Source organism: Pholis gunnellus, assembly GCF_910591455.1.
Source record: "Pholis gunnellus genome assembly, chromosome: 9".
NCBI classification, from domain to species: domain Eukaryota; kingdom Metazoa; phylum Chordata; class Actinopteri; order Perciformes; family Pholidae; genus Pholis; species Pholis gunnellus.
The window spans coordinates 10,452,471-10,468,727 of NC_136535.1; the positions used below are offsets into that span (position 1 = coordinate 10,452,471).

The window sequence follows — 16,257 nt, forward strand, 5'->3', positions numbered from 1 at the left end:
AAAGAGTATAAATATTAAACAAGACCGTAAAACATATTTATTCATTCATTCAGAGTGCTTATGATGATGATTTTTATTATAATTATTATTATTATTAGTGATACAAATAGCCTAGTTGAATTTTGAACATTCTTAAATCCTGAACAAGAGCAGAAAATGTAGGCTCTATGTAAGAACTACACGTCCCATAAATCTCCGGCGTGCTTGCGTCATCCACATGCGCCTGTAGTTCTGTTTTGCTTCCTTCACGCACATGAGACAAACCAACGTGGCTTTTGCTTTTGGCAAGACTTTTTTAAACAGCTATTACATATATTTACATGTTTATTAAGGAAAACCTTTTTATACAAAACACCGCCATCAACGGAACAAGACGTTTGAAGTAAAGTAGCTTCTGCCTCGAGTCAAACCGGTGAGTTATCTGAATTAGCCGAGTTAGCGCGTTGATAGAGAAGAAGCACAGTTGTTTGCTCCTCTCCAGCAGTGCTTTACATTCGTATGTATGTTACTGTGTTCCTTGCAGTCCTCCGGGAAACATGTTTAATGAGGAAGAAGACTGGAGTGACGAACAAGACGCTCAGGTCCTGAGCAAAGCGGTCCCCAGAAACACCCAGAAGACGAGCAGCAGCACGGATGTCAAGGTAAACGTGCCAGCTGCATTACAATAAGGAGTAACCAGTATTATGTGTGCTATATGTGCTTTATTAGTATGCTGAGTTGTGCAACGCCAACATACATAGCAGAAGATGGTGAAACCATTAAATAGGACAGATGATATTTAGGAAATGTAACAGCTGATTTTCTGTAGATTGTTTTGTTTTTGTTTCCTGTTCTGGGAGACAGTCAAGCAGGGAAACATTTCATATTTCATAAAAAAACAACCAACTAAGATACAGTAGCCTTCAAGTGTGGACACACACACACAAATCGGAAATGTAATTTGTAGCACAAGAAGCCATTAAATATGTGATTTCCCACATTTACAAAGAAAAAGTGACACGTTCTACATTGGACAGTCTTCAACATTAGTCTGCACATTTCAGTTCAAACACTTATTACATTATTTTAATTTTTTTCCCCGGATCAGCCCAAGCTGGTTGGAAAGAAGAGCCTGCTGCGGACCCTGCAGACACTCGGGTCAATACCAGAGTGGAAGAACGACGACCATCAGCAGGACAGCGACAGTGAGGCAGACGTGGTCCCATTACCTGCCAAGAAGAAGAGGAAGAAGAAGAGGAGGAAGCGAAAGCAAGCGGAGACAACAGGAGAGCAGCAAGACAATGGAGACTTGGATCCGACGGTGAATGAGGAGACACTTGCAACAAGAAAGAGGAAGAAAGACAACAAATTTGGTGAGTAATTAACTGGTTAAAGGCTTGCGTTTCATCAATTTATAAACAACAATGTTGATATTCACAGTACTTAAATATGAGATAATATCCAAATGTTTTTTTTTCTCCCTTAAGTTAGGGCCCTGAAGTTAAAAACCACATCAATGGTCGAAACAACGGATAACCAAATGATCAAATCCAAACCAGAGGACGACGCGGGGCGAGTGAGCAGACAACAGTGGAAAGCCAAAATGAAGAACAAGAGGAAATGTAAAAATAAATTCAGTCAGAATAACCCAGGGAAGGAAATCAATAAAGCAGAATCTGCAGAGCAGAACAAGCCAACGGAAGAAGTCCAAATAGATTCATATAGCAGCAACAACAACAACGGTCAGACACCAGCTAAGAAAAGGCAAAAGCAAAGTAAACCACAGAAACTGAAAAAGCCAGAAGAGGACACAGACGTCTCCGGTACAACAGACACACAGACGCTCGCAGAGGAAAAGCAGCGAGTTGTACCTGAAGTGGAGATCGCAGGTGAGCCGCCCATCAAAATACTGAAACCTGAGCTGAGCAAAGAACAGATTCTGAAAAGAGAGAAGCTCCGGAAGTTGCTCCACAGACAGGAACCGGTCCAGCAGGAGAGTCCCGCGGAGACGAAAGACGAGCCTGCGGTCCCCGAAGAAGAGGCGAAAGAGGACCGCTCTGCCTCCCTGAGGTCCCGCATGGAGCAGCGGCTGGAGTCGGCCCGGTTCCGATACATTAACGAGGTTTTGTACAGCACGTCCAGCGGCGAGGCGAAGCGCATGTTCAAGCAGGACCCACAGGCCTTCGGGATCTACCACAGAGGATACACGGCACAGGTTCAGAGATGGCCCGCCAACCCAGTGGACGCCATCATCGCTTACATCCGACAAAAGTGAGACGTTCTAATCAATGTATTCATTTGCCTTTTAATTCAACATTTTTGATTTTGTTGAATTTCTTCATTTGGACATGGACATTCATTCTTGGCCTTTGAGAACAGTGTGAATAGTCAAATAACCGAAGATCAAACGAACATTTATTAGATTCTTGTTGCTTTCAACTGCATGTCGAGGTCTTCTTCAGCACCTGGAGCTGGCTCAGGTGTCCTCACGTGATCTGAAAGGTAGGATTTGGGTCACGGGATAACTAGCACGACCCAACTCCTACACAACAAAAGGAAATGTAAGTCTCTCACTTCTCACGCGGGGACTCTTGAGCCAGCTCCGTTCGCTGAAGACGACCATAGGATGCGGTTTGAAGCTACAAAGAGATAGAAGTGGGCCTCTGAGCTGAGATTATTTTGTTGCACACTTTGCAGAGAGTCGACACATATTTCTGATTGTGATTTTACATCATAGTTTAACTATGATACAGGAACACTTCTTTAGTTCAGCTTTTTCTCAAAACAGTAAAACAAATTTAATAGCCTTCACATTTCTTGTTGGGGGTCCAAACCTCCCATTATCTCCATCATTTATCCGCTGCACACAGTAAATGCCTCCCATTACTCTGCTGAAGAGTAATGCAGGCGATGCTGCTGCACGGTGGGTGTTGAATTGACGCTTCATTTGGCTGCTGTGAGGAGACGGCTTCGTTAATGTCGGCAGTTTGGGAGAAGATCAACCGTTTTGACTGCTTGTGGTCCTATTACTTAAAGATGTGCATTGGCCCCGTGTTCATGTCACGTAAAAGCTGAGCTGCTACTTTTAGTTTAATGTGCTGTAATTGTAAACGCATCATTTGTGCCTTTTTTTTTCTCCAGACCTCCCTCTCTGGTGGTTGCAGACTTCGGTTGTGGCGACTGTAAAATAGCGCGCAGCGTGAAGAACAAAGTGCACAGCTTCGACTTGGCAGCCGCCTGCAATCTTGTCACAGTCTGTGACATGGCCGACGTGAGTGTGTCGCTGTTTTCTGCGTCCCAATCCACTTACAGTCTGTGCGGTTGTTAGAAAATATCAAACGCATTGTCTCTGTGCAGGTCCCGCTTCGTGATGGCTCTGTGGACATCGCCGTGTTCTGCCTCTCTCTCATGGGAACCAACCTGGCTGATTTTCTAGCAGAGGCCAACCGTGTGTTAAAGAGGGGGTAAAATATGTCCCACTGATTTAGTACAGGCACGGCAGTGTGTTTTTGGTGTATGTATAGTACATGTCTGGATAACTGATTTTGCACATTTGTTGTAGGGGAGTCCTGAAAATAGCAGAAGTGGCGAGCAGGTTCGAGAACGTGCGGAACTTCGTCGCTGCGCTGGCGAGTCTGGGATTCAAGATGGTGACCAAGGTGAGACAACAAGCGAGGGACATCGGGGACAGAAACACTTCCTCATTCGTCTACTTTCTCATGTTTTTTTAATATAAACCAAGTTAACGCATGTAGATGAAATGAAAAGGTGAGCTCACACTCTAATTATGAAGCGAACACTTAGTCACACATGTAAACATCTTCATTTTACACTTTTGTTTCCAGCTGTAAAATCTTAAACATAGAAAAATATGCAATAATATTTATTGTCATGAAATCAGGATTCATTTTCCTTTTTAAAGTCAGTTTTCTCAAAGAGGGAATAAGCAGCTGGAAGCTGCATCATTCATAATGTTTAGTTAGAGGTGGTGGTGCTGTGGGCAGCAAACCTCAGGGAGAACATATATTCAGTAAACTGCTTTATTGTTGGCAACAAACAGACTTTTTAAAATGTATTAAAGTTAGACGTACATCATTTAACCAGCTCAGTCTGAAGATTTTAACCACACAATGGCCGGTATATAATACATCTATCTAGTGACTGGCTGTATGTAAAGAGTGATTTGTGTTTTGATTGTTGTTTTTTTCTTCCTATAGGACGCAGAGAACACTCATTTCTACTCCTTTGAACTATTGAAGACGGGAGAGGCTCCAGAAAATATAAAGAAATTTGGGCTGCAGTTGAGGCCCTGTCTCTACAAGAAAAGATGAATGTATGTGAGAGGACTTTATGCAAACAACGTATTTGTTATACAGTGATACTTTTGCTTTTGAAGCAGTGTGTTTGTGAATGTGCAGCTTGGATCTACTGTTTTTCAAAGCAGCAGTTGTACATTTGTATCTAAATGTATCGTTCTTTAATTGCTACATTTTGAAGCCTCTGTAGTTCACAGATTTGATGGGACCTGAGTTATCTGCATACATGGGGTTTTCATGTAATACATCAATATAGATATGTGCTGATCAGTAAAATAACCCGGAGTGTTCTTTTGTTGGAAAGAAAACCTACAGTATATACACCACATTATATACAGACCACCATTGTAGTAATTCTTACAAGAAAACACGTTAAAGTCAAGCTTGTCCTGTTGAAAAATACCGACAGTTCTGGAAAAAGTGAAAAATAAAATATACATTTTATAAAAATGAATCTGTGACTGTATGATTTACAGGGCAGGAGCGCTGATTGTAGTTATTTATTTTTAGTAAAGTGCTGTGTTTGTATTGCTCAAAACCTTCTCTACACTTAATAGATCTAAGAGAGTCTGAGGGGAAACTTAATAGGAAACAGATTTTTTTGATTTCATGGACTTAGTGGTCGTGACTAAAACCTGATTCACTCAGCTGTGTGTGTGATCATTTGCCACAAGAGGGTGTAACAGCACTGCAACTCAATGTGGGCGGATGAGATGAGTGGCTCTGCATCTGGTTCACAAACCGTATGAGAATTTATTTATAGAGTTAACTCTGGTTGTCACAGCAGACGGTCCTCACTGATTTAGTCCACCAAAGATATCACAAGAGCAGATGGTGGGAGGCTAAAGACAAGTTATCTCTACTATATCTGGAGTATGTGTTTGTTTTAGTTCAGTCATGTGGTAACTTGATAACAATAATACAAATTAAATAATAATTATGTTCTGAAGATTTTATTGACAACAATGTACATAAAAAAACATACAAAATTCAAGTAAGATGAATAAGTGCAAAGGTAATGCTTTCAAGACATTAATGCCAATCAGTCAAAATTAAAAAGCTATGAGAATAATTCACATTTTAGTACATTATAAGGATTATTTCACTTCTAATTCTGAACTCCTATGAAAATACACAGAAATAATAAATGCTGCAGTTCCAGTAAGCCTTCATATCCAGTTTGTGCACAATGCAAAGCAGAATGTGTAACTCCAAAGTCTTCTTGTCTTCACACTGTACTCTTGATGTCGAGGACGATGGAGTAACTGACCAGCTGAGTGTATTCCTTACTGTTATTTTCCGTCACTGCTGGCTTCTTCACCTCAGGAGAGCCGGGCTCTTGCATCAGAGATGTCAAGGCTGAGAGAGACTCCTTTTTCTGAATTATATATAATATATATAATGTATGTGTAGAGAGAGAGCAGAAGGAAGAGAAAAGAAGGAAACGGGTTGAGAGACTGTGCTGATTTCAGATTTGTATAATAACTGAGCAAAACCAGAATAAAATACTTAATTTACAATGAATTACTGGATTCATGAAAATGTTTCCAGAGGAAAACAAACTTGCATGTTGAATTTACTCTTACCTTATATTGTGAACTGCTATTTCCTTTGCTGTAAAACAAAGCAAAGAGATTGTGTGAATCATGTGAATGATCCTGTTTTGAATTCTTACATTTTCTTTCAAGGTGCTTGTAGGGCTGAACATCACCACTAGATGACACTGTGACTTAATCTGACACACAGAGTTGTGTTGAAATGGGGAAGTTGCAGGTGTGAATGCATTATGCCACAGGAGCATCAATGGAGACGGTGAGTGGTGACCGGAGTCCTCATCATTGATCTCTCATGTCAGCTCACTTTGTACATTATGACCTCAGCGACATCAGCGCAGTGAAGACCTGCAGCCGTCAAAAAGTGTCTCCAGTACTGGAGGGGAGGGTGCGAGGGGGGTTGACGCTGGTTCCCGAAATAGCTTTTCTCCTGGGGAGTCGTGTTTTCTTGTGTACGCTATGTGACTGACCTTCCCAAATTAGCCTGACAGGACCCTCCCACTGGAGCCAGGGATAAAGGGACAGAGGCTCTGTCAACCAATGGCACCTTGACCAAATGTTCTGACCTGAGAGCCCGGGCCTATTGAAACCGCTTCTGAACCGCTGTTGTGCTGCACAGTGCATCTTTATTCACAGCGAGGCCTGATCTGATCCAGACAAACATTCTTCAGAGACGTTAGGTTTGGCAGTGAATGTGAACAATGTGGAAAGTTCTGCACTCAGAAGCCATTAAACAGTTCTAGGATTGTGACAGATATCCCACATCAGTCGTAAAAAGACGGATGACTCGCTGATTTTTTCCAACTGCAGTAAGATTAAGAGATGGATTTGTGGATTGTTTCCTCATGGTGATTGGTAGCTTGAATTTCATTATACTAATAACTTCCGAAGTCGTGGACTTTGAACCTTTTACCTTCGCTTTTGCAATGTGGCATTGATGATAATGGGCCAACAAACAAGCAGTCTACTGCCAGACAGTGCCAGAAGTAACGCTGCTAAAAGCCAGAAGCAGGAAACTGGAAGATAAATCTGTTTATCTCTTATGTTCTACCTGTCTACACGCAGGGCTGCGGTGGCAGAGGCACCTGTCTGCTACTGCCACACTGCTTCCTGTTTGTGAACAGGATAGCATGATACTGGGGCTTTTGGTTAGTTGGGTTAACGATCCGCGCATCCTGTTTGTCTCGTGCAGTATGCCAGCGGCAGCGTTGCCCTCACTTGCCCGTCAACACATCACCTGCCGAGCTACAACCACGGTTACCTGTGCAGGCGTTTAACTCACCAGCACACCCAGAGGGTGACGACGAGGATGAGGAGGATGGCCAAGGCCGAGGAAATGCAGACAATGGCAGCAAGTGCTGAAACACATACACGACACAGTTGTCTAAGCCACAAATATTAAAAAAAACAGAAGTTCCAGCAAACTTCACACTGAAAACATACCTCAGCATGTTGATATGATCAGAATGTCTTGAGTAAACACGTCACTCTGATTGTAGATGGAAAATACAACATGGTCCGCATACTCACCAAGCTGCTTGTCCCTGCTCGTGACCTCCACTTGAATGTTGACTGTGGCTGTGTGGTGATAGAAGGACGCCCGGCAGCTGTACAGGCCTTCATCCTGCTCTGTGAGCTCTGACCGGAAGACCATTGCAACCCCGTCCATGTGGACAAACGAGCCATCACTCCTGAAACACGAGGGACTTTGAGCTGAATTTGTATTTCAAGGAGTGTTTTATATTTTTCTTATTGGGAACAAATCACTCGAAAGGAGAGAAACCGACGATGTGTTCGTCCATTTCTCAAATGTTTCTGACTTTTTACTTTGTTTACATCTCATCTGTTCCTACACTTTAGACATAAATGTTCAAGATTGCACCAAAATATGAAGTTTAAGTTGTTTGCTAAAAGGCTCAGTCATTTCCTCTCTCAGCTGCGCACCGTAGTTTTTTGAAAAAGTTACTCAAAAGCACAACAGGAGTAAATGCGCATTAGTTACAGATTTATACACATTTGGTCTTCTAGTGAGTACTTACAGCAGAATGTGTGTGTGGAGTTGATCCAAATAAACTACAGTACCCACGATGAATCTCTCTAAACTCACACTTTAATGTCAACGTTATGCTGGGTGATGTCCGTGTCATGGAAACAATCCAGTTTACATTTCCAGGCAGATAATTGTTAACTCTGGGTGTAATAGCTCCTTTAAATTGGGCGAACATTTCATTTAGCGCCGTACACTGTGCGTCCAGCTGCAGCCTCATTAGCTGGTAGATAAAGGAGGACACATCACCTTTTACAGACGAGGTTGTACTCTGGCACGTTGCCTTCGATTCGGAGCAGCACTCTCTGGTTGCGAAGGTTTTCCTGGAGAGCCAGTCTGTGTGTTATGGTTTCACCGCCGTAGCGGCTTTGCAGAGGACTCGTGTGGTTTAAGACTCTCACAGAGGAAATATCTGCAGAAAAGTCAGTTTAGCAGTCAGCCGAATGCATTTGTGTGAATCACTATTTTTGGAGCAACTAAAGTTTGCAGGTGCTCGTAACAGTATTGTTTCTGTTAAACTCACGGAATCTGGGGACGTGAATGGTCTTTTTCTCTGTGGCTCCATGTTCAAAACGATACGCACAGGTCAGGTCCTGCCCCTCATGAAGGGCCAGAGGAAACTGATAAGTCAGCCTGGCTCTAATGACGCGGCCCTCATGCTCTGAGTGCTGGGATGTTTGGCCTTTGGCATTTTCGGGAAGGACCCAGGCGAGGTCAACCCCGACACCCTGCCCTCTGCAGTCACACACTGCCAGCCAGAGAGGAGAGTCCTGCTGTCTCACCAGAGACACACTCAGCAGAGGGGCTTCTGAAAAAGACAACAAGGGGTGACAGGAAGGGGATGAGCAGTTGCGTGAGTTTGTGTGAGTCACAGAGAGAAATATCGCAAAGAAAGAAATAACGTACTGTGCACAAGAATGTGTATTGTTCTTTTTTCTGGCACCTCCAGGCTTGGATGCTCCACTGTGCAGGTCAAATTCTGACCAGAATACAAAGATGACAAGACACGCGCAGAGCTCCGGGCCGAGACCGAACCATCAGCCTGGACTTCAGTCTGGGACAGATAACTGATGCTGTTGTCAACGTTTCCAACATGCCAGCTTATGTTTGCTGCGGGGGCAACGCTGTCCACAGAGCAGTTCACCTTTGTGAACTCGTCACCGTCTCTCCACTCAGTGCTGGAGTTGATGGCGATTTTAGGGCGAGCTGCGTGGGAAAGAGAAAGTTGAAAACACTACTTTTGAGAGAAAGACACAAATCTGCGGCTCTTGTACGGGCCAAAAACACCGCCCGCTGCTCAGACAAAATTATCCACCGCTTGATTTGTCGAACATACCGCAAAGAGGGAGGGCAATGCTTCTGTTCTCCGGCTCCTCAAACGCAGGGTGATTTATCACACACTCTGCAGTGAGCTCCCAAGGCGAGCAGGCAGGGAGGAGTAAAACTCCCCTGACAGAGTGGCTTCCATTATGAGAAGTGAAATTGAACCAAGAGACTCCAGACACACCCTCTGGTAGGAGCCAGGACATGTCGGCTGCAGGCACAGCATCAGCTGCTGAGCACTCAATCACACTGTGTCCACCTTCGGTCTTCAAATCGACTCGAATCGTTGGAGGAACTGAGAGGAGAGAAGGTTCCATGACAACATTTCACACATTGCAGAAAATTCTAAATGTAGCCGTGAAAGTCTTTTCAAGAAGTACGTGCAAAGAGTTTCACCTACCAGGCTGTATAACTTGAGGTTTAATGGTGACATTAAACTTCAGCGTTGCTTTCACATGGTGATAGGAGAAGAAGCATTCATACAGGCCGGCATGCTGATGCGCCACGGGACCCTGAACTGTGAGGCTGCTGCCAACCAGCTCCACACCGTCAGGCAAAGGCCCGTCATCTCTAGAGGGAAACACAAGCAAGAATACAAAGAGGAATCCATGTTTCAGTTTGGATGTTTTTACCAAGATTCAAATATAATATGACTGTTATTTCAATCAGGAAACGTGTCTAAATCTGGTTCCTGAAGTCTATCACTTGTGGTTTGGTGCCATCGAACGTGTCACCACATCCTCCACAGGGTACGTATTGTTTCAGTCAGTAGTATTGATGTTACCCGTCTCTGTCAATGTGTTTCCACGTAATATTCATCTTTTTTTTCCCCAGAGTAAAAGAAAACAAGACACTCATAACAAAAGCAAAAAAAATAAAAACAATCACAGGCCATAAGTTGCCAGATTTCTTTACATCACCACATTTTTCTTACTTTTTGCAGGTAACGTTGTAATGTGGCACATTCCCCGTGACCTGCAGGCTGATGACAGTGTCTCTCTGTCCTTCCTGCACCTCTAGAGGTTTAGTGCCTTGGAAGTCATCACTGTTGCTTCCCAGCTCCGAGTTCAACAACTGAACTCCAGACAAATCTGCAGAATAATAATAAAGCACATCTCTGTTTTCCTGTAACTTCTACCTCATGAGCATCAGCCGAGTACATTTTAAAGGTGAAACATTGCTCATACTCACAAAAAGACGGCAGTGTTATGACTCGTGACACTTGGTGTGTAAATTTGGGGTGGTCGAACACACAAGTGACATTTCGGCCCTCATACACTGTTGCAGGGAGTAGGACTGAGCTTGTCCGCATGTCTGAGTCAGTGTTGTCCTTGGTCTGAAGCTCTTCGTCGCCGTTCAAAGCCAAGGCGATGTCAGCGTCAGGTCTCCCGCCAGATGAAATGCACGAGACCACCCAGAACTCACTTCCTCCTTCTTGTACCATCTCTGCTTTAATGCTTACATTTGGCCTCGCTAAAAGAGCAGGAGGAAAGGCGAGAAGAGTTATTCTTTCTCGAGGTCTGATGTTTTTACCAGCAAATCTAAAAGTCAGATATCAAGTTGAGGCTCGGGGTGTTTTTGTTGAATAGGAAGCCGGGACCGGATGAGCTAAACACAAGCCGTAAGGGGCTTCTGCTCAGGTTTTTGGAGAGTGCTGACTTAGGCTTATCACCTGTCCCATCTGTTGGCCGGGCTGCAGCTGAGAGCAGATGTCTGGCCCAGCTGCTGTCCAACCGAAGCTGAGAGAACCACAGGCTTTAATGCAGGGAATCAGCAGAGATCACAGTCTATTATCAAATACATAAAAGTTGTGGTGTCATACAATATCCAGCCATCCCCAACGAGTAAGAGAAGTGAGTTCGGGTTTTGGCAAAAGAAAAAAGTTTTTATGTGCGATTAAAGTGAGTTAAAGCACTGTGGCTTTAAACATGTCATCTGTTGACACCTGCAGTTCAGTGTGAATAACCACTGCAGCTGGAAAATTACCTAAGCTGCAGTGCTTCAATGGGATCTGAATGTATCACGGACAAATGAGCTGGCTGGCCTGGTTTGTGCTAATGGGATCTTTACGTCGTGCAGACTGCCATAGATGCTCTGCACTGCCTATAGATCCCTTGAAAAATGAGAGCATTTAAATGTTGATGACCAAATTGCGATGGTCCTAACGAGCGGCCTGATGCTGCACCACATAAGAGCATTTACTCGGTTTGTTATGAGTGACCTATTTTGTCTGTTCTGTGCCAGAGTAACATGTGAACCAGAGCCTACAAACAAAACTAAACTTCTCAGAGTTTTTGTACCAGCTCGTTCTTGTCAGCTTGGGTAGCATGTACTTAACTTTTGCACGACTCGTGTTTGACTTCTAGATTCTAAGTTCCATTAGAGGATGAATCATGTTACATTGGAAAAAAAAAATATATATATATATATATATGTAAATGTATGTAAATATTATCTGATTTTATGGCCACCTGGGGGCAACAGAAACACGTCGTCAATGCAACATTGATGTAACTTTTAGGTATTCAGCATATACGGAGCAACATTAGCATTCAGTCGTGTTCCTGGTCCAATATCCACTCCCTTTTAGTTCTGTTTTTGGTCCCTACTAACTCCATAGGGAAGATATCTGGCAGGTCGCTAACTGTGTCTGAGAATATAGATCGAAGCAACTTTTTACAGAATAAAAGTCTACACTTTGGTCAAAACATTGACGAAATAAAGTGAGTATCCTGGATTTCTAGTTCCTTGTCACTCAAGACTCTTTGCATACCTCATTAAGACTTTATGGTATATATGAATTTAGTTGAAGTTGAAAGTTGGAAAATCAGAAAAATAGCTTTCACCACATATAGGCAATTTGTGGGTAAAAAGTTTTTGATTGCAAAGAAATTGAACAGGAGAAATGTAGTCACCAAATTGCACGCTGCTGTTATTAATTATTTACTGGCTTATTGCTGCATTGTGGTGTTCCATATGCTCGACGTCAGTGAAAAGAGTGCATTCCCACATGAATGCATTGCATTGTGCAATGTGATTTATGGTCTGTCACTGTGTATGTGGAGCAGAGTGGGAAGGAACGGCCAGCGTGAAAGAAAATCAGCAGGAGAACGTTATTGTGTTGCGAGATGCTGAGTCATGATTCACGATTACAAAAGTCAGACTGGTGAATGCAGCACAATATGTCCCCTCCTGGACAAACACAACAACACCGACACGCTCAGTTGTGAGTGTGAGCTTACTGTAGGTCTCCACCCTGACTGTGGTGAGTTTGGGGACTGGGAGGGTCGGGTGTTGGACCACACAAGTCAAGCTGTCCTCGTCCTGCAGGTGGGTGGGGAAGCGAAGGATGCTGCTCAGGGTGGAGGTGCCGTTTGAGTGGACGGTTTCACTCACGACCACAGCAAAAGTGTCATCTGAAGGAGGACGGCCGGCGACCAACCAGCTGATCTGGGGCATGGGCCTGCCACCGACCGCAGAGCATGACACCGACTGGTAGTGAGAGCCGTTTATGGTCTCTGCACTCACCAGCATCTGTACATCAGGCCGAGCTGTGAATGAATGTAGTAAACATGTCAATCTTCTTAGACAAGACATCGGCATGTCTCGGGTCAAAGATGCATTATCTCCAGGTGACATTCAAAAAATGATTGGTGGTGCAGCAGTTATGATCTTTTAGATTTATTTTAAATTATGGCGACACCATTAGGCTAATTTCTTCTCATAGTGGTGAATGAAAGAAAATCAGACATTATTGGCTTGGCTTACCTACTACAGTGAGATATGCGCTGTAAAAATGCTGCTCTTCCTGTGATTCAAACTCACAGATGTACTCTCCCTCCACTTCCACACTGGACACCTTCATCTTAACAGTGAGGTTGGTGAGAGAGTCTGGGTCTGAGATGTCATCGCGGCTAAATGGTTTGCCATTAGTAAATCCGGCCAGTCGCCTGAATGTATTTTTGGAGTTAATCAGGCGTTTCCACCCGGCGCTCTGGATCTCACTCTCGCCCAGATAACTACAGCTCAGGTAGACGTCCTCTCCCAGGACGGCTGTGATGTTGTGAGTGATCTCAACGATCCTCTCTCCACCCAGACCTGCAAACACCAGCAAAGCAGACATGTTTGAGGGGCAAAATGGGATTGTTCCTGACCGACAGCAGGTTGATAGATTGTTGTGCCTATGAAAGCTCTTTCTGCACATCCTTATTGTCTTTCACTATAGTTGAGTGAAACTGTGATGGATGAGAATGACTAACCGGCTCAGTGGTGATGTGGTTCTCAGTCGTTTTATCATTATTAGAATGTGTCAATGACTAATCAATAAAAGCAAGAGTGAGAGTCTACAGCCATGCTAACACGCTCACACTGACAATGCTAACATGCTGATGTTCAGCAGGTAACCACCTTCACTGTCTTAGTTTGCCGTGTTTACTGATTAGCACATAATACAAAGCACAGGAGGTTTCAGAGGAAAGGACATTTATTAGAGGATGACAGGTTATAACACTTGCAGAAAGGACAGTGTGCAGACTCCAATGCATACAAAGTTCCAATAATCCTGCTTCCTCTGACGACTTTATTAAAGTGCACTTGAGGACATAGTTTGACCCATCAGCCAGCTGAAGCCAAGAACCTGTATTCAGCTTTAGATGCACGATGAGTAAAATAATGCTGCTGCACTGCTTCATGGAAAACCCCAGAACTTACAGCCAGCTGCTGCAGTCTGAACTGAACTGTTTGCATCAAACACTGAAAGCTGAACCGCTGTTGGTCTTACTATATATCACAGCAAATGGAAACAATGTGGAGAGTCTCCAAAGCCTTTTAAGAGGAAAGGACACAGGGAGAGAAATAAATATGCTGCATCAGTTCAATTATGCCTTGTGGGTTTATAATTCATTTGCCCTTGCAGGTTATTGCCAAACTAAATGTCAGCCAAGCATGGAAAAGGCACACCTTAAGGATACAAACTAAGTAATAACTGTGAGAAAAATCAAATCAGTTATTCATGCACTGCACCATATTTCCTGAGCCCCAGAGGCTTCTTTTTCTCACCAAACAGCAACCATTCACCGGTGGCGCACAGCAACTCTGCCTTCACAGACTGGGGATGTGGTAAACAAATAAGACTTTCGACTTTGAGAAACAGAGCTTTTTAGCATGTTCAAACTTTCATCTCCAGCTGGAAGTCCCAGTGACAGCAGAAACAAAGACTTCAGACTGAAGCTTCAAAAAAAACATACAGTAGCACATCTGAACTGTAGGCTGCAGAGGGATTCTCCCTCACACAGAGAAGAACCTTAACAGCCCTCACATATTAACTTTTAAAGGCTGTAAAGGAAATGTGGTTTTAGGTGACACCACTGGTCAATAATAATGAACTGGCTGCTGGAGTGACAATACCAACAATATACTGCAGAAATAGTAATTATTTAGTGCGTTCAAGATGCATCCAGCATGTGGCTTTATTGCCTGTGTGCATTTATAATTGGACTAATCACTTAGGAAAACCATAGCAGCACTGTTCAGTTTAAATGCCACAGGTTAAACAAGACCTGGAGGGCCAGTAAAAATAAGCCCATAAACAGCTGACAGTCACAGACGGATTGTAACCCTGCAGACTTACCTAGGATGTCCAAGCAGTGAGCAACATTTAGGACAAAACACAAAATAAACAGCCCTGAGCATCCCATGATGGTGTCATTGAGCGAAACAGAGTTGGATCATCTGACAGCGTGTGAAGCATTAGGGTATTTAAAGTGTGTGACTTCTGTGGTTTATGGTTAGATGTACACACCCTCTTCAGCTGAGACTGATGTTTTTTGCCTTCTTGGGTGCATGTTTGCTGCCACTCACCCATATGTGTACAGGCTCACACACACACACACACACCCACACACACACACACACACGTGTTAGCTGTTTGTAAAACCACTTCTCCCTTTTTGCTTTCCGAAACAATAGATGGGTTTCTGTATCAGAGTTGCTGCAGATTTGCATGTCTCTCACAGCTTTTCTCGTCACAGTCTGTTTTCTCCAAGTCGCCATGCACTATGTCTGTTCAGTTACTCAGCCACCTCATATAGCAGGGCGCCTTGGGAAGTGGTGAAGCCATACATCATTCATACCGTCCCGTCACTGCTGGGGCACTCGGAGACTGCCCGTCTACGAGACAGCTCGCTACGGCTGCTCATACCCTGCAGTTTGGGAAATCACTCACTTCTGGGTATTGTTTTATGGCATAATGCTACTCTAATTCACTCTGAGGCGGTGCGGTTTTAGTTTTTTACTTCCTCAGTCAAGACTTATTTGTCACCCTGAGAGGAAAACTGCAACCAGAAAGAAATGTGGGTGAGAAAGATAAAGATGTTTTGCACGGGGCTCAGCATTGCATAGCATTTCGGGGGGGGGGGGGGGGCAACTTTAGTGTTTAGTCATTGAGACCACAGGCGGATGACGGTGAATTGAAAGACCTGACAAAAACACATCATTTGATTTTTTTGTGGTTTGTAACGGCTTTTTGAATCACCTGGTTTGAACCTGGCAGCCGTAGTGACATTGTGTAGCCTGTGAAAGTGTGTTTTACGACAAAGAAAATAGTTGTCGCATCCTCTTATTCTCCCTCTAGTTCACACACACACACACACACACACACACACACACACACACACACACACACACACACACACTATAGCGAAGTGAATCTGCAGTAAGGCCCTCACTACACAACACAGACACATCTTAAAAAAAAGCCTAAAATGCTTTATCATCCACACACCTCTCTTAAGATTCCTTAAAGTGACCTATTTCATGCACATTTGACTCTAACCTCAATTCGAAAGTCCTTCAAAAGGGTTTTAAGAAATTTGTATGCAAGAGTTAATCATATCTTGCTTCGTTGTTACGTTTTTCTTGAGTTATTTTGTATTATAAACCTGATTGAAAACAAGATGGGAAGCACTTTTTTTAACAAAACATAGAAATCAGCTTTTGAGCCGCACAGATAGTTGAGGTTTTGTCAGCACGATAAGCAAGA

At 43.6% G+C, this 16,257-nt stretch overlaps 2 protein-coding genes across 2 annotated transcripts; one reads left to right on the forward strand and one right to left on the reverse strand.

Annotated features, from left to right (window-relative positions):
- Positions 1-274: 274 nt before the first annotated feature.
- On the forward strand, positions 275-4,696 carry rrp8 (ribosomal RNA processing 8). Its single transcript, XM_079166694.1, has 8 exons — positions 275-412; positions 524-641; positions 1,088-1,352; positions 1,467-2,250; positions 3,121-3,250; positions 3,337-3,443; positions 3,542-3,638; positions 4,197-4,696. Exons 2-8 carry the CDS (start codon positions 537-539, stop codon positions 4,308-4,310), a joined length of 1,602 nt encoding a protein of 533 aa, XP_079022820.1. The 5' UTR covers positions 275-412; positions 524-536; the 3' UTR covers positions 4,311-4,696.
- A 546-nt stretch (positions 4,697-5,242) lies between these two features.
- Positions 5,243-11,050, reverse strand: LOC306701063 (uncharacterized protein). The gene is made up of 11 exons (XM_079166297.1): positions 10,410-11,050; positions 10,153-10,309; positions 9,619-9,788; positions 9,232-9,513; positions 8,802-9,101; positions 8,419-8,703; positions 8,145-8,307; positions 7,379-7,539; positions 7,131-7,206; positions 5,882-5,909; positions 5,243-5,673 (listed from the first exon to the last, which is right to left on the reverse strand). Exons 1-11 carry the CDS (start codon positions 10,660-10,662, stop codon positions 5,524-5,526), a joined length of 2,025 nt encoding a protein of 674 aa, XP_079022423.1. The 5' UTR covers positions 10,663-11,050; the 3' UTR covers positions 5,243-5,523.
- Positions 11,051-16,257: the final 5,207 nt, after the last annotated feature.

What these genes read in the sequence shown, in the direction of transcription:
- rrp8 (XM_079166694.1), top strand. Translation starts at nt 537, where the DNA reads ATGTTTAATGAGGAAGAAGACTGGAGTGACGAACAAGACGCTCAGGTC. An exon ending in ATCGCTTACATCCGACAAAA is followed by an intron (nt 2,251 to 3,120) that starts GTGAGACGTTCT and finishes TTTTTTCTCCAG; the next exon opens with ACCTCCCTCTCTGGTGGTTG. An exon ending in AACCGTGTGTTAAAGAGGGG is followed by an intron (nt 3,444 to 3,541) that starts GTAAAATATGTC and finishes CATTTGTTGTAG; the next exon opens with GGGAGTCCTGAAAATAGCAG.
- LOC306701063 (XM_079166297.1), bottom strand. Translation starts at nt 10,662, where the DNA reads ATGGTACAAGAAGGAGGAAGTGAGTTCTGGGTGGTCTCGTGCATTTCA. An exon ending in ACCTCAAGTTATACAGCCTG is followed by an intron (nt 9,514 to 9,618) that starts GTAGGTGAAACT and finishes CTCTCCTCTCAG; the next exon opens with TTCCTCCAACGATTCGAGTC. An exon ending in CATTGCCCTCCCTCTTTGCG is followed by an intron (nt 9,102 to 9,231) that starts GTATGTTCGACA and finishes TTTCCCACGCAG; the next exon opens with CTCGCCCTAAAATCGCCATC.